Consider the following 25,879-nt stretch of genomic DNA (forward strand, 5'->3'; position numbering starts at 1 on the left):
CTTGAAGCTTTGTTTGAGCACTTTTTTGTGACCTTTTAGACCTGTCATAACTCTATTTTTGGTTGTCTTGGTCACCCCTTGCATGCTTCTTGTATGTGTAATGTAATCCTACTTGAAGCTTTTCAAAGTAGCATGACTTTTTAGCATGTTTTGGTTCTATCTCAGCATGTTTTTGGTGTTTTTTTTCCATGGTATAATTCTGTTTTGGGTTGGTTTGATAGCCCCTTACATGCTCCTTGCACTTGTAGTGCGATTCCACTCACTAGCCTAACATGCATCATGCTTTGGACCATCATTCTAGCATGTTTTTGGCTCAACTCCAGCAAGATTTTACTCATGATTTACCATGATTAAGCTCTGTTTTATGTTGTTTTGGTCAAGCATGCCATGCTTTGTATAGCCATGGTGCATTCTAGCTCACTAGCCTTGAGTTTCCAAGTCCTTGGCATGCATTGCTTGGGCTATTTGCATGATTTAGCATCATTTGGTACATGATTTTAGTGCATGTAGTGTGGTCATATACTCACATGTGTCACTCTTTCAATGCTTTGGAGGGGTTGTGCTTTATGCCTTAAATATGAGCCATTTGTATGCCATCTTGCCTAGGCTTTTGGGCTAACATATCAGTGTGTTTTTGGTCTTTTTTTGCATGATACAACTCTGATTTTTGTTGGTGAAATCATCCCATGCTTGGTTTTGGTAGGTGTAGTGCAACCTTCCTCTTTGGCATTATATACTCCATGCTTCATGCCTCTAATTCTAGCATGTGTTAACTTTAGTCCATGCATGTTTTAGCATTGTTTTGACATGCTCTAGGACTATTTTGGGTTGTCTTGGGCCATGTGGTTCATGGATTGCATAGCTGTAGTGCAATTAGCCTTGCTAGCCTTGTGTTTTCATGTCCCTAGCATGCTATACTTATGTCATTTAGATGATTTGGCATCATTTCATACTTGATTTCAAAGCCTATAGTGTTGTCACACTTCCATATTTGTCACTTCTTAATCATGTTTGAGAGTTATGCTCTTGTGCTTAGTTGATGGACCAATGCATGAGTATGCATTATCTTGCATTTCATGCCATCATTTCGGAGTATTTTGGCCACTGTTTTGGGCATGATTGAGGTTTGTCCATATTCGGTTTAAGTCCATTGAGCATGTTGTTTGAATGTTGTTGTTTGCATTGTGTTTGCATGCTTGTTACATTGTATTATGTTTGCATGCATTGCATTGAGTTTGCATGCCATTAGCATTGATAGGTTGATCATGTTGCATTGTATTTGTGTTTGGATAGGGTGTTAGTCCAAACACGAGAAACGAGAGACGTTTCATACTCGAAGTGATGAAACGTGCCTCATTTCTCGGTCGCCGACCCTTTTGATCGTGCATGATAGAGGTTAAGGCTCTTATGTCTTATTTGTGCATTCATTAACATTGATTCGTGCAATCTTGGCTTCTCGGCCATCGTGCATTGCGATGCTCGGTTAGTGACCCGAGAGTCGAATACTACACTCCCTTGAGCTTGAGAAATGGTAGGGAGGGTGGTTGTGCACTCATACCTTGCAAATACACTGCCGTGCCCCTTCTTATTCTCTGTTGCAGCAAACGGGAGTTGTGCAGAATTTTCTGGTCGGCAAACAAGAAAAAGTAGGTGGCCGATCACTTTTTTTGGTCTGCAGCATACTTGGGTGGTCTACACCACGAAAAAGTGGTCAGCAGCCTTCCTGGAAGTTCCCATAATGGAGTAAAAGCTATCTGGAGGTTTGTGCAGTGTTTTTAAATCAAATGCAAACAGAGGCAAGTTGGGGCATCGTAATGGATTTCCGAACGAGGCGACCGAGCATGCATGCACTTCTCACCCTGAGGATATCTCTTTACTACTTTACTTAGCTGCTTGGCTTAGCTAGCTAATGTTTTGGTTTTGTACTTAAGTAATTAATGTACTTAGCTATTCATTTGTGTTGTAATAACTAATTAGTTAACTTGTTAGTTAATTAGCATCATTTTGTAATAATTAGTTTGATTAGCTAGTTAGCTTATTATTCGGACCCTCCGTCGAGAGGGCAAATGTTGTAATAAGTGTGTGTGTGTGTATGATGCATGTCTTCCAACTCCCATTTCTTTCTCCTTTTTACTTATCTGCTTTCAGTGGTTAGTTTTAGGGCATATTTCAATTAGCATCATTATGCTTGCATGCGTGCATTCATTCATTCGTCTTGCATGCACCGGGCTCGGCGCATCATACAAACTGCATTGTATTTCAATACCAATTTGAATACATGTTATCAAGTTGCATTCACATAACATCTTAGAATAGCCGAGCCTATTTTAGCTGCATTTTTGCGTGTGTTGCATTAGGCATTGTTGACATAGCTAGGATCATGCATTGATTACTAACTAGCTTTTGTTTTGGCTCGGAGTACTAGGTAAGTTTTTATGCTTTAGCATATTGCATGAGATGTGTATGTTGCCATGTGTACCATGCTTGCCATGAGGCTATTTGCTTAACTGGTATAACTACATGAATGCCTGTGGATGAAGGTTGGATTGCTTAAATTGGAACAATTTATCAAAATACAAGTTTTAAGCCCACTTGAAGTGGCAAATCACCATGTTTTCTAAGCCCACTTGAGGGTGGCAAATCCGCATCTTAGTTTACTTGCAAGTAGCACCTTCAAACCATTTTCAAACAAACAAACATGAGATGTTTTGTTCTAACTTGAGTGATTTAGTCTGTACTTGTATGCTGTGCGCATCACATAGTAAAACTAGATTATTAATCGGAATAAGAACACATGTGTTTTCAAAAGCAACATATCATGTTAGTAGAGGCCGATCCTTTGATCGGGCGAGCAGGGGTGCTCATTGCATGACCTTCCCCTCTCGTACCGAAGTTCCCGAGCCGAGGCAACTTTGGTGATGACGGACACTTGGCCTTAGGCACAAGTCAGGGTTTCCTAAAATTTTCCAAAATAAAAATTTAGGTGGCGACTCTGAAATCTGGTAAAGCAGTCCATGTTTGGCGCTTTTTGATTAAAATCAATTTTTCAAAACGATTTGCCGGATTTGGACTCTTTGGTGATTTATCAATCTCACATTGCACTTTGTGAGATTAGATTCAGAACCGTGACAGGAGTCTGAACTGTAGTAGCTAGAATCACGATTCGCGCTCTTGCACGGGGAGCGGAGTTCGGGCGGTCTACAATAATACCGTAAGGCAATTGTTGTCAAATGGAATAATCTCAATAGATTATATAAAATCTAAACAGAATATTGCGGATTCGTTAACAAAAGGTTTGACTAAAGAGCAAGTGTATAGTTCATCTAAGGGGATGAGATTAAAGCCTATTACATAAAAGTCATCATAATGGTAACCCTACTTATATGACTGGAGATCTCAAGAACTAAGTTCAAAGGGACAACTAAGTTATATGTGGCTCGCCAGAAATCACCAAGGGATTAAAATTCCTTACCCATTCCTATGGTGAGAGTGGTATCTGCAACATGTGTTGTCTGTAGGGTTAAAAGGATAAACTTTGTTTTTAATGATTACTTATATATTGATTAAGGCATAAAATGAAGACGAGTATAAGGAGATACTCACAATAAGAATCACCTATATGAGTGTCGAACTGGGGTCGGTTCTATGAGAATGAAGAGGTTACATTCTCTAGAAGCACTCATGAATACCAGGAGCATTCAAGGCCAAAATGAACACAACAGTGAGAACTACGATGTGTTAGAAGATATTTTGTGTGAAATCTATAGTTTTGGCTTACACAAATGGCTAAACAATTCAAGGCATCGCGTCAATTGGTTAGCTAGTAAGTTCGATAGGTTACTACTAGGGAAGGTTCAAGGCTGAAAGCTACCTATCCTGATGCAAGATATTTTCGACTTATACTCTTTCGATAAATTTTGCATATTGTTGCATTTTTGTTGTCATCACATTCTATTCATGTGGGGGACTATTAGAAATGGTTTGGAAAAATCTGGGTATATAACATAATTTTTCCTAACTTTGGTCTATTATTTAGGTGGGACCCATACGCCAAATTTGACGGGTCTAAGTGGTAACGCGTTCTATGTCACGTTATGATTCAGGTGGTATATTTGGTTGCTCAAAACCATTATCGAGTGAATGGGAAATTGAAGCCAAAGTGTGCTCCATGGAAATGAAGTTTTGGTAGAAAATCCTTAAAGGTTTGAAAAATGGCTTGCCTCACATTGATTTGGTGAGAAGTTTTGAGTGGGTTTATAAGGCATGGGATTGGAACTTGGGATGTGCCCCATGGGGTACCCAAGTTTTGTAAAGAGGAAGGTTATGGGTAAAATGGGCTAAACCCATTGGACCCAAAAATCACCACACACGCGCGCGTACGTCGCCGCTGTCGGTCGGTCGGGCGAGCTAGGCTGGGCTGGGCTGGGCTGGGCTTGAGCGCGGGTGCGTGGTGTGAAGTTTGGTTGGGCTTGTCCGGCCCAATACTAATACTTTTGGGCCAAAAACATTTGAATTTTATTTTATTTATTTATAAATAAAATCTGTCCGTTTTTATTTCAAATTCTGGTTGGGAATAAAATTCAAATTTTTAGTTTGCACCTCGTTAGAAATTCTACACAATTTTGGATCTATCCTAACCGAATCTGTTCAAATTCAATTCCACCCAAAACAGGTTTTTGAATTGTTTGAAATTCAAACCAAACAGTACCTACAGATTTTGTATTTGGTTAATTTAAATTGAACAGGTATTGTACATGTTTAATTCAAAATTAGCAGCCATCAAGCCACCACTTCACCTATATAAATAGGCAATCCCTCATTTGGTTTTTTACAATAATTTTTGTACTTCTCCTCTGTTAAAATTCTCTGCATTTTGCTGCATATAATTTCTATGAGAAAGAGTGTAAACACTTAGTGTGTTCGTTGGGCAAACAATTTGTAGTGCTGCTATTGTTTACTGTTGATCATTTCATTCTAAGAGATAGACGTCCACATTCTGAAAGCACCGTGGAAATGACGAATCTGTCTTAAGGACACAGTGTCTAACACTGGACTTGATCAGAATATTTTTCAAGAAATTAATCAAGTAAGTTGGTTATTTATTTTCTGTTTTATTTAATTATTTAAATCAGATTTTGATTTTATTTTTGTAACAAAATAAAAATCTATTTTTTTTATTTATGTTATTTTATTTTCCTGATTTGATTTTTGTAATCAAACAATTCTCACATTTTTCTTTTATTTCTTATATATTCTGTTTGTTATTAAGTACACAACAGAATTAATTTTACAAATACAATAAAGATTGTCCAGCAACCTGTTTTTGGGAGCAAAAGCAGAGTTAATTTTGTATGTGTATGTGTTTATGTATGTGAGAGAGAGAGAGAGAGTGAGAGAGAAAGAGAGAGTGAGTCAACAACAAACAGGATGTTTCTTTGTTAAATGAAACAGAAGTATATGTTTTCTTCCATTTATCATCACCATTTCAAAAATACCAAGGTTGTTAAGATCGTGATCCGGATCATAGGATCGTACGATCCTACGATCCAATATATACCATTCGATCCGACTTGTATTCTGGATCATGCCGATGATAAGATCGTCGAAGGATCGTTAGGATCGACAGGATCGTATCAGGGTCGCGATTCCATGCGATCCTGATTATTAGGGTTTTTTTTCGTAACTTCAAGTCAAACAAGCCTTTGTCGGGATAAAAGAAGAAAAAAAATTGATCCTCTGTGCTGCGATTAGGGCAAGAAATAGAGGAAAGAGAAATTGGACATCAAAGCTTTAGATTTTGTGTAACCTGGTATGCATCTTCTTCAAATCTTCCTTCTCTGTTTTTTTTTTTTTTTTTTTTTTGCTTTTTTCTGTCTTCTTCTTCGTTTCTTCTTCTTCATTGCTGTTGGTCTTCTTCTTCGCTACTCTTCCTTTTCTTTTTCTTCACTGCTCGTCTTTGAATCTTCCTCGTATGTGTTCGATTCTTCGAATCTTCCTTGTATGTAGTTCGAATCACCATTTTTTCTTCTCCCAACTTCTTTTTTCCTCATCTTCTCCCATCTCTGTAGTTGTATTGTCTGTTTCTGAGTATTATATATATATATATTTGCTTGAATGATATATATATATATATATATATATATAATAGCTTGAATGATTGGTTGTCCTGATCAAAGAGAGAGAGACTGAAAACAGAACTTAAGTTTAAAATATTAAAAAAATAAAATAAAATATTTAAAATAAAAATTATATATTTAAAATAAAAATAAAATAAAATTTTCTTAAACATTAAAAAAAATTAAAAAATTAAAAAATAATTTTTAATTAAAAAAATTTTAAAAAATTTAAAAATTAAAAAATTTCGAAATTTTCAAAAAATTATATATATATTTTTAAATATTAAAAAAAATAATTTCAAAAAATTTCAATATTCATAACCAAACAAATTTTATTTAACTCCACACTTAAATCACAACTTTACACTCAAATCATGATTTTAAAACTAAATTAAATGGAGTCTTATTTTTTTATTTTTTATTTTTTCTGTTTCTTCATTTTTCTTACTTCTTTTTTCTTCTTCATTTTTTTTGGTTCTTTTTTGTTGTTGCTGCGATTCTTCTTTGGTTCTTTTTCCCTGAACATTGCTGAAAAAATTTCTTTTAATTTTCACAATTTGCAGCACACAATTAGCATAGTAGCATCACAACACAATGTCAACCTTTGGTTCAGGAAAAGGGAGGCAAAGGAAAAATGTTGCTGGAGAAAAAATTTCTTTTATAATGTTTTTGACTTCTTTTGTTGAGAAAAAATGCTTGAATGCTACTTGAATTGCAATATTTCTTTTTCGGGGGGTCATTCTATATACATTTTGATAGTATTACTTAGCCATATAAAAAGTATTGCCTTTTTTTATCATTTTGGTAGGATTTTATGATCCTCGATCCGATCCTACGATCCGATCCGACGACCCTCAAAATGATCCTATGTAGGATCCCGATCTTAACAATCTGAAAAAATACCCATTCCAAAAATCAATAACAAAACTCTAACCCAACAAAACTCTAACCTTACAAGTATCAAATCTCACCAAGGTTTACATTATAAGCCTATGTACCTAGCAGCATAACAATGAGATATTCACTTTCAATAAGCATTCAATAAGTCAAGTCTCACCAAGTTTTAACATTAAAAGCTTATTTTTTGTTTTAAGTTTCAAATTAAATGATAAAATCAGAGCTGAATAAATGGTAAAACTATCTGATAGACAAGGGTGATGTCCTAAGTTTATGACCAATCATCATAATCATACCATCACACCTAAATTGCTTCAAAACAAATTTTAGTTTTAAAGAATCACAGATTTTTGCTTCAAAACAACAACAAATTAAACTGCATATCACTTAAATCAACAAGAAATCTAACCCAAAAAATACACAACAAAAGGCTTCATATTTTTTTTTCCTACTACACTTTCTGATTAAAATCAGGAGAAAAAAAATTCACAACAAACCCTAAATCATCAAACCCATAAAACTCAAGAAATCAAACCACTTATTAAACCCATTTAATAAATCAACAATAAATCTAATCCAATAAATCATACATATATATAACAAAAGCAAATGAGAATGATGATTAAAGGAACCTCGTCGTCCCTACAATCTCGCCTTGCCGCCGTTGCGTCGCCACTGGAATCGTCATTGCCGGCCATCCTCTACATTTCTTCTTCACCGTCGCGTGGCTCCGCCTTCACCTTCGTCTCTCTATTAGGTTATGTGAGGAACAAAACAAAGTAAATGACAGATAAGAGAAAAAAGAGGGAGAAATCAAAAAATTTGAGGGGGAAAAAAATCAACTAAATAAAACGACGTCGTCTTAGCTAAAACGATGTCGTTTTGGAGATCACCGCAGGCAGCGTCATGGAAAATGGCGGCTGAGGATCCACACTCAAAATTGTAGAGCATCTCCAACGGTAGTAGGCATTTTACCTATTTAAATATTACTATAAAGTATATATTTTATTTTGCCTATCAACTGTTTTATGTTTTTACTCCAACCATGCTCTTCATTTTAGCTATTAATCCAAATACTATTAATTTTATAGAATGCTACGTCAACAACAAAGATGGAGGGAAATGATCCTAATGATTGAATACATTTTGCCTAACGTTGAAGGCTAGCTACATGTAGCTAGTGAATATGAGTTGAGCCAAAATGCCTAATCATATGCCTAGTGCGTTGGAATTGAAAAAAGTGAATCACACTAGGCATTTTAACTAACAAGGATTATATGCCTAGTGCATTGGAGATGCTCTAATGCCTTCGATAATCCAGCAAAGGCAAATGCCTTCAACCCAACTCTTCTACTCCCTTATCAACAGTGGCATTTTAGTAAATAATTCAGAATATAAGTTATATAGGTAGCGTTTGGTAGAGCTTTAGAATTATAATTTGATAATAGAGTTGTATTTTGAGTTTTTAAGTTTTGAATTATAATTTGAGTGTGAAAAATTTGTTTGATTATGAGTTTTGAAAATAGTTTTGAATTGAATTTGAAATAATTGATGTGAGATGTGATATTTGATTAAAAAACTTACAATTTATAACCAAACACAAAATTCAAAATTCTAATCAAAACTCATAAAAAAAAAATCGGAAATATTTTTTTATTTAAAATATAAAAATAGCAGGTGCAGAAAAAAAAAAAAAAACAAGCAAACACTATTTCGGTCAATCAGTCGGATGACGTGTTTTTAAAAGTGGGTGTGGAATCAATTTTTAAAAATACTCATCAAACATCGCACTAAAATCAATGAGTGAAATTAAATTTATAAAACTTTACCAAACAGAACCTATATAGCCTTCGTTTGGAAAGTGGAGTTGATTTTTTAATTTTTCGACTATTTTAGTCTACGGTTAAAAAATCTTGTTTGGAAAGAATTTTTTTAATTTTTTATAAAAGAAAGAATGTAATAATTACAAATTAAATGTAATTTTTTATTTTATCAAACTAAATCACTTATTTTACCTTTTTATAATTAAAATACAGGGTAATCGCCCCGATATTTCCACTCAGAGATGACGTGTTCGAGTTCTTCATCTCTCTTTTCTTCCCTAAAACAAACACACCAATATCAAATATCCACCGTCCATTCCTCACCACGTCACCGATCCGTGCTGTCTCAATCTGACGGCCACCAATCAATCCCAAGAGCGAATTTCACAAATCGTCAAAACCCCAAGCGAACCCAAACGCGCAACCACGAGTCGTCTCGCCTTTGGGCTCATCCAGACGCGCACGACTCTACATGTAGAGAGAGAAAACCTAGAGAGAGAGAGAGAAAAACAGAGCATTCTTCAGTTTTCTTCTCTTCTAGCGGAATCTGAAAATTAGGGTTTTAACGGGATAGATACAGAATTTATCAACATCTCAATCTGTGTTTGGGGTTCGGATTAGGGTTTGGTTTATCATTTCTTTTTTCTAATGTGCTATTAGGCCTTCTATTGCAAGGTCTTAATCCGTTCCTGTTTGTTAATAGAGTGCGCTCTCTCTCTCTCTCTCTCTCTCTCTCTCTCTCTATACATATATATATAATAAAATAAAATAAAATAAAATAAATTGGAAATTTAATGGACGAGGTCTGGGAAAGGGCGGTGGAGACAGCGCTCGACGGCCAAACAGACCTCGCTTCGGTCAGAACCCTAACCCTAGACGGAGCAGTGAAGTGCTTTCATGGTCGTCTTCCTCCTCCATCCCGCGTCGAGAAATTCCAGAACCTTCAACATCTCTCCCTCGCAAACATCGGTCTATCGTCGCTCGACCATTTTCCTCGCCTCAAAAACCTTCAAAAACTCATTTTGTCCGACAATCGCATCGCCGGTGGCCTTGAACTTCTCGTCGAAGCTGGTCTTGAATTGCTTCGAGACCTCGATTTATCTAACAATCGAATTCAGGACATCAATGATCTGAAGCCTCTTAGGGAGCTTAAGCTTGTCTCTCTTGATCTCTATGAGTGTCCGGTCACGCGGGTGAAGGATTATCGTTCTAGAGTTTTTGGATTGATTAAGTCGTTGAAGTACTTGGATAAAATGGACGCGGAAGAGAATGAAAGGCCCGAGTCTGAGGATGATGAGGACGAAGAGGATGATCCCGGGAGTGGTGAAATTGATGGTGAGGATCGGTCGTATAGGATGAGTAACGGACATAGTGCGGGTGGTGAAGGGGTTATTGATGTTGATGAGGATGAAGAGAGTGATGCTGATGGAGAGGAGAGGGAAATGCTGCGAGGGTCAGGCGGATGGAATCCGGCTTCATTGAATCATTATTCAAATGTTTTTGGGGTTGTGGCTACTGGTGATAGAGAGGAAGAAGAGGAGGGTGAGGATGATAATGACTTGGTGGAAGAGATTGATGAAGAGGAGGATGAGGATGAGGATGAGGATGAGGTTTATGAAATAGATGACAGTGATGATGATGAAGATGAGGTTGAAGATGATGTGGATGATGAAGACAGTGAGGATGAAGAGGAAGTTGACAATGACGAGGGGGATTTTGGAGAACTGGAGAGTACTGGACGATTGGTGAGTACAGAAGGGGAGATCGATGGACATGAGCAGGGGGAGGAAGATGGAGAGGAGGATGATGGAGAAACTGGGGAGGAAGGACAATGTGTTGAAGAAGATGGAGTGTTTGAAGAAGAGGAAGATGCTGAGGAGGAGGTGATGATCCCTCTTCCTTCATTAACTCTTAATTGTCCTTACATCTTGTTTTTGTTTCGTAAGTGGCTAGAAATTGCATTTGGCTCCACTAATTTCATTTACTAATTACGTTTGGTATGTGTTTGTGTGTAAGTAAGTTTGTGTATATTTAGATGTATATATTATAATCTGTTGTTAGGTTGTGTTTTAGTTTGTTGAAGATTAGGAACATATCACTTATATATGCAAATCTTTGTGTATCTATTATATTGGTTTTGTAGTTTTTTAGTTAGTAGTATGATTTCTTCATTCATTATAGTTTGTTGTTTAAAGGATTTCCCTGTCATGAATGGGAACCGTGTTTGAGTTCTACTAATTTCTTCCAATTTACTCCCACAAAATGGGTATCCTATTAATGTTATTAGATTTCTCAACCTTGCTAGTGGCCAGCAATTTCATATTATATAAACCACACTTTCTATACCACTTGATGCACAGTTTTGTATTTTATTGTTTCTCATTTATAAATATTATGCATGTCTAATTCTGGCTGTCCTGTTGCAAGTTGCAGTTAATTCAAGTGGACTACTGTTTGCTTCTATTCCCTTTTCCTAAGGATGACTTAGATTGCTAACCATTTTCTTTTCTTTTATTTTTTATTTTTAAATGATTTATGCTAGATTTTTATGTTTGCTTGTTGACACTTTTGTTGTTTTGTTCTAGTATGGATGGTTTCAGGTTTGTTGTTGCTGCTTATAATTGTGTATGGATTCCGGATTATAATGCTGCTCATAATTTTTATATTATATGTTTTCCGGTGATTCTAAGTTTGTATTTTCAATGTTGTACTGATTGTTTGCCGTTGGAGTGGAATTTCTTAAACTAGACATGGCACAAGAAAAAAAATTGGACTAAAATTTAACTCTATCTACTGGATTCTGTAATAGATTATACTTCTTGACAAGGTAGATGAACAATCTGTTACATTTGTAGTTGAACCTTGTGCTGAGAGCCATTTTTATGGCCTTCTCTACTTTTTTGTGGTTTTTATGTCTATTTGGTTCATTTGTGAATTTCTGTTGTTTTACTTATCACAATGGAAAAAATAAAAAAATAAAAAAAGGAAAATTGTGAATTGCGGTTCTTTTGTAGGAGTTTATACCTGTTATTTATTTTGGTTTTTGTAGTATATTGTTGTTGTAATTTCCCATTTACTCTTTGAAGTTGGCTTTTCAAAGTATTTTCCCTGCTTCCACAAAAAAACAACCTTTTATCCCGTTGGTTTTGTTTAGATTTTCATTTTCATTTTTTTTATACCAGATATTCATGTGTTGCATATTGCTTTGTTTCTACTTGTGTTTGATATATTAATATGTAATGAATGCTAAGGTGATTATTGAGTTTCTTGACTTACAGTACTTGATTTTTTGAAGTAATTGTCCTATAATGGCTTCTAGTATAGTGATCCTCATGGTTTTCTTTTCAAGTTTTACTATCTTTTTTTTTTTTTCCTTTTCTTTTCTGGTTTGGTAAGAATCCTTTGGCACTTTGTTCAATATTTCCATCTGTATTTTATTTTTCCTTTGTATGTAATGTTTTTTTTGGGTGCGTGAATGGCAGGACGATGATTATGCAGGCTACTTACTTCAACCTGTAAGACGGGCTGAAGAAAATGCTGGAGGCAGTGATATTGACCTTGGCAATGATAGTGATCCTGAAATGGAGGAAGATGTTGAGTATGAAGATGAAGATGGAGATGGAGATGAAGATGATGCAGTTCAAGTGCAACCACCATCCTCTTCACATAAGAGGAAGAGAGATGAGGATGACAGTGAGGAAGAAGATGATGATGTTGGGTATGCCAAGTCATCGAAACACCGTTAGCAATAATCAGATTTTCCTGTGTGAATATGGCTAAGTTGGTTCTACTATGGAAAGAAAAGAAAGAATTTCACAAGAGAATTGGTGAGGAGGAGGCAGCGGCGGCGGCTGGTAGTTACTCTTTAGCCCTGTGTGGACAAGTATTTTGGAAGGAATTATACCTTGGATGGCATGGCACTACTTGTTCGAAAGGTTGTTAGTTTGTTGTTCCCCCCCTTCCCTTGCCTTCCTTACAGAGTGGTCAGTTAATTTTTCAAATGGTAGTTATGCGCTGTGTGGTGTCTCTTTTTCCCGCCCTTCTCTAGGTTTCAGTTTTCTTAAGTTTCCTGAATTGGAGGGAAAGCAATGAAACTCTTGATGTTTTTTTTTTTTTTTTTTTTTTTTTTTTCAGGCATATTTTGAATTGGCTTGTTAAAACAGTTGTAAATAGCCTTATGATGCATGCGTTCCATTCAGTCATGCGGGGGCTTCAAAATCCGTAATTAATTCCTGTCCCTTGCCAGGTGTATCTCTGTGAGCTACTTTACTTTTCTTATCTTACTAATAATGGGGGATATTGCAGATGTGTAGGGCAGATGGCTGTGTGATGGAATGAAGTGATACGAGGCAGTTTTATTCTGTACTCTCCTCGAATTTCCTGGAATAATGCAATAATTTTTGAATCTGCACGATTATGTCGTGATCATGTGGAATTTGCGTGAATTAGGAGGGCGGATTTATTTATTATATTTAATTTCAACTTTGGATTAAATATTCAGCCGTATGGCATTGTCTTGTCTCGCTTATACGATCTCCTCTTGTTTTTAGTGCAGGTTATGATAAAAAGTCTTTTAAGTTGTTGGCCTCATCATTTATAAATTATATGTATGATAGTACAGCTGTCGGTACATTATTGGATAATGAGTGGAACTGTGTGCTACTGTACAGTTGGAATGCAATTCATGCTCACACCGTCTTGAGTGTGTATTGGCTCGGCTCTTCATCCTTTAGCACAAGTTGGTCGACTCCTACACGTATTGACGCCGAGTTTCGAACTTTGTAGCGGGCTCCTAGTTTCTCTGCTAAGCTCGAGCAGCTGATTCTATTCTTCGGCAATGACGCGCACCAAGCCAAGTGTTTTGCAGAATATAATTTTGTATATTCTTTTCTTTTTCTTTTTTTTAAAATATTTTTCATCTTATCACATTATTATAATGAATTTTATTTCAAATATCAAAATTTGTCATATGTTAAAAAAAAAAAATTATAGAAGGATTGTAAAATATCGTGGTATTGTTAACCCATGATATTTATAATTTAATTATATAACACAATGAAATGAGGATATTCTGGATGTAGTTATCAAATTCACAATAATTATGCACTTAGGCCGTATTTGACAAGGGACTTTTTTAATTAAAAAGTTACTAAAAAATTAACAATTTATATTAAAAAGTCAAAAAAAAAATCTCTTTATTTTTTGCCTATTTTTTTTATAAAAAAAGTCATTCTAAATATATTAATTTTTTTTTATATTATATTTTAGTTAAAAAATTAGAAGTTATTAAAAAAATCTGTTTCTAAACGAGGTCTTAATATATTTCTATGTTTATGTTTATTAGTATTGCATTTTAATACAATGTTGATGTAATTACTGCTACTAATAGATGTTTATTATCAGGACGGAACTAGGATTTGATTATTGGAGAGGTTAAAAGAAAATTAATTTTTTTTCATTATATACACAAAACATTCATGTATGTATATATGATATATAAATTATATATACATTAAAAAAAAATTAAATATCATAGAAGTAATTTTAAATAGGATGAATACGTTTCTTTCAATGTAAAATAGAAAGAGAATTCAAAATGAAAGAAAATAACATATTTTTTATATTGGGGGTATTTTATATATAAAATAATATGTATATATATATTAAAAGTTTTATGATAAATAATAATGTTCACAGAAATAGGAGTCAAGGGTATGGCCTCTCATAATCTTTTTTTAGTTTCGTACCTGTCTATTATTATATTATTTGTAAATTTAACTCTTTAATGTTTTATAATTGGATAATGATTAAAGTTTTTGTTGTTATATTCCCGAGTGTTGCCAATTAAACTATGAGAGGAAGAGGATAAGGTGCTTCTGAGCAAGAATCTCCCGACTCTATTCTTTTTGGGTAATCCCAATTGTACAATACACCATTACTCAACTAGAGTTTCCCTCGCCTCTTCCCTGCATATTTTCTTCACCATGAACGCCTCAAAGATGTTGCTCCTCTCTCCACCTCCCACCTCTCTCCTACCACCACAGCGCAACCACAGCAGCATCCTATTCAGAAGAGTCTGCCCACATGCCCCACTCAAGGTGTTTGCCATGGCCAAAGAGAGCAGCGAAAGAGATACCACGACCGCAGAGAAAGCAGCCATAGTTGGCGGATTGGTCTCTACGCCTGTGATCGGATGGTCCCTCTACACCCTCAAGACAACAGGATGTGGCCTCCCGCCCGGTCCAGGGGGCTCAGTAGGTGCACTAGAAGGCGTGAGCTACCTGGTTGTTGTGGGAATTGTGGCTTGGTCATTGTACACCAAGTCCAAAACTGGCTCCGGTCTGCCTAACGGTCCTTTTGGCTTGTTGGGTGCTGTGGAAGGTTTGTCCTACTTGTCATTGCTTGCCATTGTGGTTGTGTTCGGGTTGCAGTTCCTCCAGCAGGGTTCTATCCCCGGGCCACTCCCTAGCGACCAGTGTTTCGGCTGAGGAGGTCTCTCACTTTAGAATAATATTAGAGGTTATGAAAAAGATATCATAAAATGTATTATGAATATTTTTTATCATTTGATTAGTATGTGATTTGATTAGTATGTGATATTTTAATGTACGTGTAATTCAAATGTGAAAAATATTTCATAATTATTTTATGATTTTTTTTTTTTTATAATTCTTAATATTATTCCTCACTTTAATAACAGTATGAATACAGAATTTTTTTTTTCCCAGAAAAAGTATTCAGAGAATGAATTCTAGGAGCATTGTATTCGTACTAGATGCCGCCAGCATCGCGGTGTACGGATTTTATTTTTTTATTTTCAAATATTTGTAACATTATTGTTTTGTATTGGATAGTGTGGTTTTAGCCACTACAACTCTATCTTGATGTTTGTGGCCATGGTTTGACAAGAGCTGTCATTGCTATCTATCTATATAAAGGAAAATTGCCTTTTTAGTGTGAATTAAAAAAATGAAGCTAAGTAATGTGATTTCTTTTATGTTGAGAAAGGATGGAGAATAAGTAAAGGGAATTTAATAAGACTCGAACTCAGCCTTCATGCTTGGTAACAGAGTGCATCCCTAATGCTAAATTTTGCGCTTCTTTTTATTATTAACAGCTATATCTTGGTGGTGTGAGCTCTTCTTATTTCATTTTGAGTTTTTTTATTCACAATCCCATTTTACAAAAGTGAAATTATTTGTTTAGACCAAAGATTTTCTATTCTCTTGTACCAATGCAATTTTAATCATTGAATTATATGATAATTTTAAAACAAGCGAAATTTAAGGTTTAAGTTAAGGTTGGGAGTGTATTAGGATATAGGAATAAGAATTTTGGGACAAAATTTTGCGCCATTAGTTTGCAGTTGAGTTTACAATCTACACATCATTTCTCTTTCGGGAGTTTGATTTGGCCTTCTAGTTGAACTTGCTAGTTGATATTTCCAATTCCGTCCCCTACCAATGTTCCAGTTTAGTTACTGCTAATTAAGCAAACTTCCTACATAACACATGACTATGGCGCTGTTTGGGAAGCACAAAATAAGGCTATTATAGTCTATTTTGACAAATTAGCCTAAAAGCAATACTGTTGCAACTTTTTTAAAAAAAAAAAAAAAATCTGCACAGCCGGCAGTGTAGGCTGTGCCTACACTGTCAGCTACAACCCTTGTCCCATCAATAAGTAAATTACCATTTTATCCCTTGATATCAATTTAAAAAAATATATTTTTAGGGATAAATTTGTCATTTTAAATTTAAACATCATTTCAACACACTTTTCAATACAATAACTCAATTAAAAAATCATCTCATCTTCCCAAACACAAAAACTAAAATAACCACTAAAATAACTAAGGCCTCGTTTGGGAACAGGCTAATTTAGTAATTTTTTGGCTATTTGGCTAAAATATGAGCTAAAAAAAATTAGTATGTTTGGGATGACTTTTTACGAAAAGATGTGCAAAAAGTAGAGAGAAAAGAGAATCTTTGATTTTTTAGTATGGGTTGTTGGCTTTTTGATTTTTTTAGTAAATTTTTGACTTTTTAGCTAAAAAAATCTCTTGCCAAATGAGGCTTAAATAACCAAATAACCAATTAAAATAGTCACTTTCCCAACGAGGCCTATGAATTGGTATTATCTATTAAAAAAGAGAAAAAGTTCGGTGCTGATAGAACAGCCATAAGCTCTTAAATAGCAATTCTATTCACTGAAAAAAAATATTATTTATAGATTTTAGGAATACTTTTAAAAGATCAAATCATTTCATTTAAAGAGGAAAAATAAAAATGTTACGGTACGTCTCACTTGTACCAAACATTTTGTGTCAACATACGATCATGATCCTATGTACACATGTCAAGTGCGCCTTTCAAAGAACTAACAATGGCTACTGATGCCTTAAATTCCACCCCACGTGCTTGCGTGCAGTCCAATGAGCACTTTAAGGCCATAATATGTAGTCGCATAGATTGTGAGAGAGATTCAACGAAAAACTAAGGCACCGTTTGGTAAGACTCCGTTTGATAAGTCTATCAAATTATAATTTTATTAATTGATTTAAGTATGGTGTTTATTTTAAATTTTCAAATTATAATTTTATATTTATTTCTCAAAACTCAATTTAAAACATAATCATTACTTTTTAAAATTCATAACCAAACACATAATTCAAAACTCTTTTCAAAACTCAATTTAAATCAATATTTTAATTTTTTAAATATTTTAAAAATATTTTAATTTTATTAAGATTTTAAATATTTTAATATTTGAATATGTTACGATTTTTTAAATTTTTTGAATATTTTTAAATATTTTAATTTTTAAATTTTACAATTTTAATTTTTAAAATTTTAAAATATTTTATAAAAATAAATTCAAACTCTATTTTATAAAAATATTTTTAAATATTTTAATTTTTTTATTATATATTTGGTTACGATTTGAGCGTAAAGTTGTGAAAATAATATGAAGTTTCGAGTTATGTGTTTGGTTATGAGTTTTAAAAATAATTTCTTAATTGAGTTTTGTTTTATATGTTTGGTTACGATTTGAGTGTAGAGTTGTTTTTAAATTTAAAATATTAAAATTTTAAATTATTTAAATTTTTTGAATATTTAAATTATTTAAATTTTTACGATTTAATTTTTTTGAATATTTATTTTAATTTTTACTTATTAAATTTTTTAAATTATTTAAATACTTATAATTTAAATTTTTTGAATATTTATTTTGAAAAAAAAATTATTTCCTTTGTAATATTTTCAATTAAAAAATTGATTAATGTTATTTTCTATTAATAATAAATTTTTTTAATTGAATTTTGAAAAGTGTTTGGTTCTGAGTGTTGATCAAAATTTTCAATAGTGTGAGAGTAGTGTGTTTTGTTATGAGTTATAACAATTTAAATTAAGTTTTGAAAACTCTTTCTAAATTCATAACTAAACAAATTTTCTTACTTCACATGTCAAATCAAACTTTCAAAACTCAATTCCACACTCAATTCAAAACTTTATTCAAAAACTATAACTAAACAAATTTTTTATACTTAAATCATAATTTTAAAACACACAAATTCAAAATGTAACTCATATTCTTAAATTATAGTTAAAAAATCTTACCAAACGGAACTTAAGTTTTGCCTCATAAATTTACAAAACAAAGTATTGTTAGCACCATCCAACTAGTGGATTCTAGCCAGGGGCCCTCAAATGTTAAAGTTAGAGTGGGTCTAATAAGGAGACAGAAGACATTGGGTATGTTTGGTTTGCATTTGGGAAATGAGTTTTAGAAAAAAAAATTTAAAAAATTATTTGGTTTGAGTTTTTTTTAAAAAATTTTCAAAATCACTTTCTCTCTCTTACACATTAATCAATCACTTTTTCTCTCTTCTTTCTCCTTTTCAATCACTTTTTCTCTCACACACATTTACTCAAATTCTCCCAAAATATCAAATCATCCCAAACTCTCAAAAAAACAACTCTCCCAAAATATACAACCAAACAAACTAAAAAAATTTCTAAACTCTCTCCTCAAAATTTTTTTTAAAAACAACTCTCTCAAAAACAAACAAAATAAGCCCATTATGTGTGTGCAGGGAGTTAAGACATAGATCTTTTCAATGGTCGTCTTTTCTTTTTGGGAATTGATTGAGACCCGTTCAATCACAGTCCCACCATCCACACACACGTGTCGGCTGATGATCGAAGAAGAAGGAAAAAAAAAAATTGACTAATGAGAGAAAGTGAGAGAGAGAGGGGGTCATGGGGTGTCCTTCGTGGGGTCCAAGCCATTTTCCTTTCCTTTTATAGTGGCAGTTGTCAACCCTTACTTAGCGTGTGTTTGGGAAGGCAAGTTGAGACTAAATTAGCCAAGTCCCAACAAAAAAGGCTAATGTAGCCACACGGAGACAAAACAGAAATCACGGGCAAGTTCATACCCTTATTGGGGTAAATTTACCAAAATACCCTCACTGTTTTGAGCAAAACCCTAACCCTAATTCTAATCAGCTGTTAAATTCTGTTGATGTTTCATCCATGGACACTGCCACAGCCACAGCCACCCCCACAACCACCGACATCGCCTGTGGTAGCCACCGCAATTTCCACCGCCGCGAGCCGGAAGACCTACCACCACCCTCCACCGCCCAACACGTCATCGAGTACCAACCGCAGCACCGTTACCACCCTCCCATGCTACTGCGCAGTCCAAATTCAACATCTCCGCCGCCGATCTCCTCCGCCTACTACCTATCAACACCCCATATGCTCCAAGCTCTCAGTGCCAGGTTATCAGGGCAAGTACCGTGCAAAAAACAGACCGGTAAATTCATCCGGGGCTGGTAACCCAAATGGGCGGAAGAGACATAGAACGAAATTCATGCAGGATCAGAAGGAGAGTATGCTGGAATTTGTGGAGAGAGTTGGGTGGAAGACGTAGAAGAAGGACGATGAAGTAAATCGCAGAGTTCTGTAGCAATGTTGGAGTCGGCATAGGCATTTTCAAAGAATTAGAGAGAGAGAGAGAGAGAAAGAGAAACAACTTGAAGGGCAGTTTGGTCTTTTAACATGGAGACACCTCACCAAAAAGTCAAAAAGTCCTTCCTAAACCAAGCTTTTTAGCCCCGAGCTAAAAAAGCCAAAAATGCTAAAAAGCGAACCCACTTCCCAAATGGAGGCTTAAGTTGTTTTATTGGGTTTTTTATTTAGATTGGGTCAATTGTTCAAAGCCTAGATGGGCTAAGCCCATGATTTTTTTGTGTGTGATTTCTCTCTCAAATCACTTTTGGATTAGAGTAAACTACTCACATTACTTGATATTTACTTAAATTATAAATTACCTTATATAGTTTTAAAAATTACATTATGCCTTAAGATTTCTAATTTCATAACAAATAGGCTTTTTTATTAGTAAATCACTAAGTTAATTAACAGTTTTTAATAATGTTAAAATTTTATTTCAATTAATAATTCAGATAATTTTATTATTGTATAGGTGAACAGTTAGAAATTTTACTTTTTTAATTAATTCTGTTAAATAAAATTTTTTGACAATGAGGTATTTGTAATTTTTCAAACCACATAAAACAATTCATATTTTAAACAACTCTCAAGGGATATATTTGTAATTTATCCATTTGGATTATCTATCTACATCTTTTATTTAAAACAATATGTTAAGTTAGTTTCACTTATACTATTGGGAAAGTTTTTGAAATTTTTTATATGTGACATCTCTTTTATCTTTTTTATTTTTATATACAAACATGATTTTTTAAAATTCAAAAACAATCTTTTGATATTTCCTAAAAAATGGTTATTTTCAAAAATAATTCTCAAAATTAATTTTTGAAAATAATTTATCATAATAAAAATAAAAAATGAAAACATAACACCTAGCATTACTGTAATCTGTATTTGTTGTTTCATTATGCATTTACACAATTTATTTGTATTTTTACCAATTTCCATTCACATTATTTTGTTTTGTTTTGTTTGTTTGTTTTTTTTTTTTTTTTGATTTATTTGTATTTGCTAAATAATAAAAGAAAGTACCCAACAAAAACAAAATTCAAAATACAATTTAGTTATCTAGCATATATTTAAGAAAAATATTTGGGAGCTCTAAATTATGAGTTTTATGAGGTGGGCCTCACTCATTGATGTGATGTTTTGGTCTCAGATTCTTTTTTTTTTTTTCTTCATGTTATTAGTGTTCTTAAATTAGTGGGATGAATCATTGTTGAGTTCAATAAATGCTACCACTATCTTCATCTATGCCAAAAGGAAATACTGCCATTGTTTATTTATTTTTAATTTTTGACCAGAAAACTCAAAACTAACCCCATTTATTATCCAGCCTTACAAGTTAATTCAAAAAGGATATTGAGAAATCCATTCCTCAGCTCCCAATTTCAATCAAAGACTATAAAGATCTTGATATAGATTTTGAACCTAAAACTTTTGATCACGTAGATCGTTATCTTACCAACTCATCCAACTCTTAAATTATTGCCATTGTCTTCATCTCTGGTGAAAGTCAAACTCCTAACGTCTCTTATTTGGGAGGTGGAGAAATGTCATAGAACTTGAAGCCTTAGCCCCAATATTTTTTTTTTTAATTACATCAAGGTCCTCTCAATTATTGACAACAATTATGCTACATAGCTCGAAATTGCCGAGCTCGAATTTAGATTGAATTCAAAATGACGTCGTTTCGTCATTTTTGAATTTTTTTTTTCCAATAACTGGCAGAAGAAAAATCAAAAAAGAAGAAGAAGAAGAAGAATAATAAGAAGAAGAGAGTAGTAGAGAGAGAGAGAGAAAGAGAATCATCATCATCAACCACCCAACAAGCCATTCATTTTTAGATCATCATCAACAACCATTCATCTTCAGATTCAAAAAAAAAAAAAAAAAAAATCAACCATTCTTTAGATCCAGAACATCTTCATCATCAACAACAACATCTTCATCAACATCACCATCACCATCATCGTCATCAACACATTTTCAAATCCAGATCTACTATTTTCACATCTTCATCATCATCACCATCATTATCTTCATCATTCCCAAATTCGGGCTTAAAAAAAAAAAAAAAAAGAGGTGGAGGCGGCCCTCTCTCTCTCTCCATTCCCTCTGTCTTTCCCTTCTGTTTCTCTCCATCTTCCTCTTCTTCTCTCTACTCTCTTCTGTTTCAATCATAAGAAGGAAGAAAAAAAAAAAAAAAAAAATTACTCAAAACGATGTCATTTTAGACAACCAAGAGATTCAAGAAAAAAAAAATTCAAACTACTAAAGATTATTCTATTGCAAAATATTATTTTACACCCATTTTCTATCCATAGAATAAAAAAACCCGTAGAATCCACAAGTCAATCCGAAGTCGTCTTCGGGTCCAATATTACGAGGACATAATATTAGGGGTCCGACCAAATCTCGAACACAAGCTCTGGGTCGATCAATACCAGTTCAAAGGTGTGTGTATCTTCTCTTGTCATTCCACTCTTTTGTCACTTCGAATTTGATAATCGTAGGCTTATCCCCCAATCAGGGCAACAGGCAGTGTCTTATAATCTCATATCACAATTCTTTTGCTTAAAAATAATTTACCAGATACGAATTTGTATCTGTACTTGTTTGAATTATGTGTCTGTATATGCATTTCGGTTGTTATATGCGAAATTGGGCTTAGGGTTTTACATGGGTTCTCAGTGCTTTTGCCTGTTCTTGATTAATTAACTCCACTATTCGTTGCTTTTAATGTAATGTTCGAACCTGAGATTTGTTGAGGGAAATTTGCTTTTACATGTTCAATTTTATGTGGGTAACCAAACAAAAATATGATTTTTTTATTTTTTATTTTTAAAGCCAAGCAAAAGCAATGAATTTAGCTCTTTTCCTTCATTTTCCTTTTCTTTTCGCTTTCTTTCTCCTTTTCCTTCAACAAATCCTAAAACCAAACAGAGTGTACACGAGTAAGAGAGAAGAGGGCTAATGCTACGAAAAGGGTTGCTATATTTGTCAAGGAACTAAATAGTGTAAATATATCTAATTTGTTATTTATTGCTTTCATTAGCCTCAATTTTATTTTTCTTTTGTCATATAAGTATTGAATCCCTATGTATATGCTTTCATGAGTGTTGGAGTAATATGATCTGTCCAAAGCTGATATGGCTTCTTTAGGAAGTGTATGTATTCTTTTAGATCTTAATTTGGTGCAGAAAAAGTGCTCGCTCACTCGGATTGAATATGATTTGTTCAAATGAGACCATTAGTGATGTGAATGATGGGTCCAAGAGACGTTTAAATTTGCTCATATTTCATGTATCTTGATAATGTGTTCTGAGTTATAAATTTATAATAGAGACAGATGCAAAATGACATTATCATGTAAATTTGTAAGGATCCTTGTGTACAGTCTCTATTCACTAATCAGGCTCAAAATATGCAAAAGAATGCTGGTATAGGTGTCATCTTGCTGTATCTATTAAGGAAGGATATTAACTTGATGGTGGTGCTGCTATATTAAGGTTTTGGGCACTGAATTTGTTGTTCTGAAATGCTTTTGTGAATGTAATGGAAGATTTCATGTTATTAACCGCCTTGTGTTCCTAGAAATGCAGCAAGGATATATTTAAAATTGTCCTCGGTGTATAAAGGCTATAAATTTTATTGTCAATGCGCATGGCATTAAAGTGAAACACTCTTAAACGATTGATTGAGCTAAATTGAGTCCTTGACCTGAATTAATTCCTGTATATGTCACCAAAAAAGAATTAATTCCCGTTTATAGAAATCCCAACATTTGGTACTCTTAGTAACGTCCAGGATGATTCAGGATCATTTATCTCCATTTCGGATACTGTTTTTGTTGTCTTTTCCTGTCTATATATCTTATTAGTCTAACAGACTTTGAAATGCTATTGTTGTTTGAGTAGAGGAGTAGACTTCTATTGAAAGTCAATGGATCGAGGAAAGAGGCCAAATAAGTTCATGAGCAGCAGGAACAATAACATCTACATGGACTTCAGGGATATAATAAGGGAGCACGCTCTTCCTTTCCTTCCTGCGAAATCACTTCTCAGGTTCCGAGGTGTTTGTAGGGATTGGAAGCTCCAGATTTCGACTCCCTTCTTTGCCCACAACCAGTCACTTTGCTTCCAGGGTTTCTCAGGCCTCTTCTTCCAGTCCCGTGGGGACCCACCATATTTTATCTCCGTTGACCCTATATCTTGTGGTGTGCCAGACCCATCTCTGAAATTTTTGCCCGAGCCCGTCAACATTAAGGCCTCTTCAAATGGACTAATTTGCTGCCAAGGTTGCACTGGGGATAAGGCCTACTACATCTGCAATCCTGTTACCAGGCAGTGGAAGAAACTTCCTAAAACAAATGCTGATCATGGGTCTGATCCTGCTGTTGTACTTGTCTTCGAACCATCACTGCTCAATTTTGTGGCTGATTACAAGCTAGTGTGTGCGTTTCCATCTATTGACTTTGATGATGCAACTGAATTTGAGATTTATTCATCCACTGAAGGATCTTGGAAAATTTCTGGAGAGATTTGCTTTGCCAGCAAGAAGCTCGTATCTAGATCTGGTGTTTATGTGGATGGCGTAGTTTACTGGCAGGAGAGGCATCATGGGGTTGTTGCTTTTGATCTCACAAAAGACAGGTCACAACTCATCCAAGGTTATCATGGTGCCACCTCAACCTTGGGGGTGATGAACGGAAAGCTTTGTTCAGCTTATGCAACTGGGCGTTCAATAACGGTGCAGGTGTTGTCTAATGTCTACTCAAACACGATGCAAATGCACAGCAATGCCAGGACGTGGAAAGAGGAAACACGTTTCGATTTAGGCAATCCAGTGACTGCTGCGGGAGTTGGTCAGGAGCGGTACATGGTGCTTTTTGCAGGCTGCAATGTGGTATTGGTTCAAGGTGGGAAGACAATTCTTTGTTATGACATGAAGACTAAAGAAACTAAAATCATATCCAGTGCAGCTGAAAATAATGCAAGGTGCGTATCTTGCGTGAATAGCCTCATCTACATCTAGTTAGCCCTTCTTCTCATCAGTGAATTTTTGGTCATTGGAAACTATTTTTAGTCATAGAAGTTTGGATGGTGGGCAGTATTAGTAAATTACAACTGTATTGGATGGATGGTGAAATTAGTTAATAATATAGACTAGACGCATTCACTGGTGATATGTGGTTTTTTTTGGAAGCAATGAAGTGTCTTGTGTATTTGTTTGTGGTTTTATAAATTGGATCAAGCATAACCTCTTCTTTAAATGCCTATTTGAAGCCAAAACTGAAAACTGAAAAGTGTTATGGCATGTTGCTTTTACAGGAATCTTTGTTCTGTTTTTGAATTTGTATTTGTGTTTTTATTTTTGTGGGAGTTTGCTTTAAATCATGGATATTATTGTGTGCATGAGCACTGATAAAATGATTTTGAAGGCTTCTATAGCACCGCGGTCTCTCTTTCTCTCCCACTCTCACTCCATATCTCTCTACCCCCATCCTGGCTACTTACATCACCCATCACCCCACTTGATCAAATCAAGGGCTGTGAGGATAAACCTACTTCAACTAAAGCAATGAAGCACAGGTGATCAATACTTCAACCAACAACGCAATGCAATGCACCCAACAATTATCATCAGTATTGATTTTGTAAATACTGATACCACTAATTCATTTGTGGTCACCTAGCTTAGTTAGGATGTCGAGGACAAATTACACTAAAATTTTGTAAATACTAAATACAAGTAATGCTACTGAGATTGTTGTTTGCTTGATCATGGTTATTTTTCTGCGCTGAACTTTGTAAAGCGAATAATTACTTTTTAAAATATTTTTTCGGCAAAACAGGAGCATTTTTAAGCTCCCTCAATATTTATAAACTTTAATGCTAAACAAGTAATGGTTTTGAATAATGTTATATACACTAATTAGTGTATTAACTAGTGTACCAATTGATAATATGACATAATTTAAGAGCTTTTTGGTATTTGTAATTTGTTTAATAAATGAGAT

The 25,879-nt window shown here is 34.4% G+C and overlaps 3 protein-coding genes across 10 annotated transcripts; all 3 read left to right on the forward strand.

The window, feature by feature from the left end:
* The first annotated feature begins 9,215 nt into the window (after positions 1-9,215).
* Positions 9,216-15,480, forward strand: LOC114323945 (acidic leucine-rich nuclear phosphoprotein 32-related protein). 8 transcript variants are annotated; one of them, XM_082897047.1, is made up of 4 exons: positions 9,216-10,719; positions 12,319-12,771; positions 12,971-13,057; positions 13,142-15,480. In XM_082897047.1, the coding sequence occupies exons 1-2, from the start codon at positions 9,631-9,633 to the stop codon at positions 12,580-12,582; spliced, it is 1,353 nt and encodes a 450-aa protein (XP_082753173.1). In that variant the 5' UTR covers positions 9,216-9,630; the 3' UTR covers positions 12,583-12,771; positions 12,971-13,057; positions 13,142-15,480. The 8 variants fall into 8 exon arrangements, with proteins under 8 accessions (XP_082753173.1, XP_082753176.1, XP_082753182.1 ...); XM_082897050.1 differs by having other exon boundaries at positions 9,230-10,719; positions 12,319-12,819; XM_082897056.1 differs by having other exon boundaries at positions 9,230-10,719; positions 12,319-12,819; positions 12,971-13,092; positions 13,387-13,797.
* On the forward strand, positions 14,821-15,480 carry LOC114323946 (anti-muellerian hormone type-2 receptor). Its single transcript, XM_028271651.2, has one exon. It carries the CDS (start codon positions 14,821-14,823, stop codon positions 15,322-15,324), a length of 504 nt encoding a protein of 167 aa, XP_028127452.1. The 3' UTR covers positions 15,325-15,480.
* Positions 15,481-21,609: 6,129 nt separating this feature from the next.
* Positions 21,610-25,132, forward strand: LOC145803736 (putative F-box protein At3g23950). Its single transcript, XM_082897072.1, has 2 exons — positions 21,610-22,314; positions 23,778-25,132. Exon 2 carries the CDS (start codon positions 23,803-23,805, stop codon positions 24,892-24,894), a length of 1,092 nt encoding a protein of 363 aa, XP_082753198.1. The 5' UTR covers positions 21,610-22,314; positions 23,778-23,802; the 3' UTR covers positions 24,895-25,132.
* Positions 25,133-25,879: the final 747 nt, after the last annotated feature.

Source organism: Camellia sinensis, chromosome 1, assembly GCF_055761805.1.
Source record: "Camellia sinensis isolate YWXY chromosome 1, ASM5576180v1, whole genome shotgun sequence".
In the NCBI taxonomy this organism is placed as follows: Eukaryota; Viridiplantae; Streptophyta; class Magnoliopsida; order Ericales; family Theaceae; genus Camellia; species Camellia sinensis.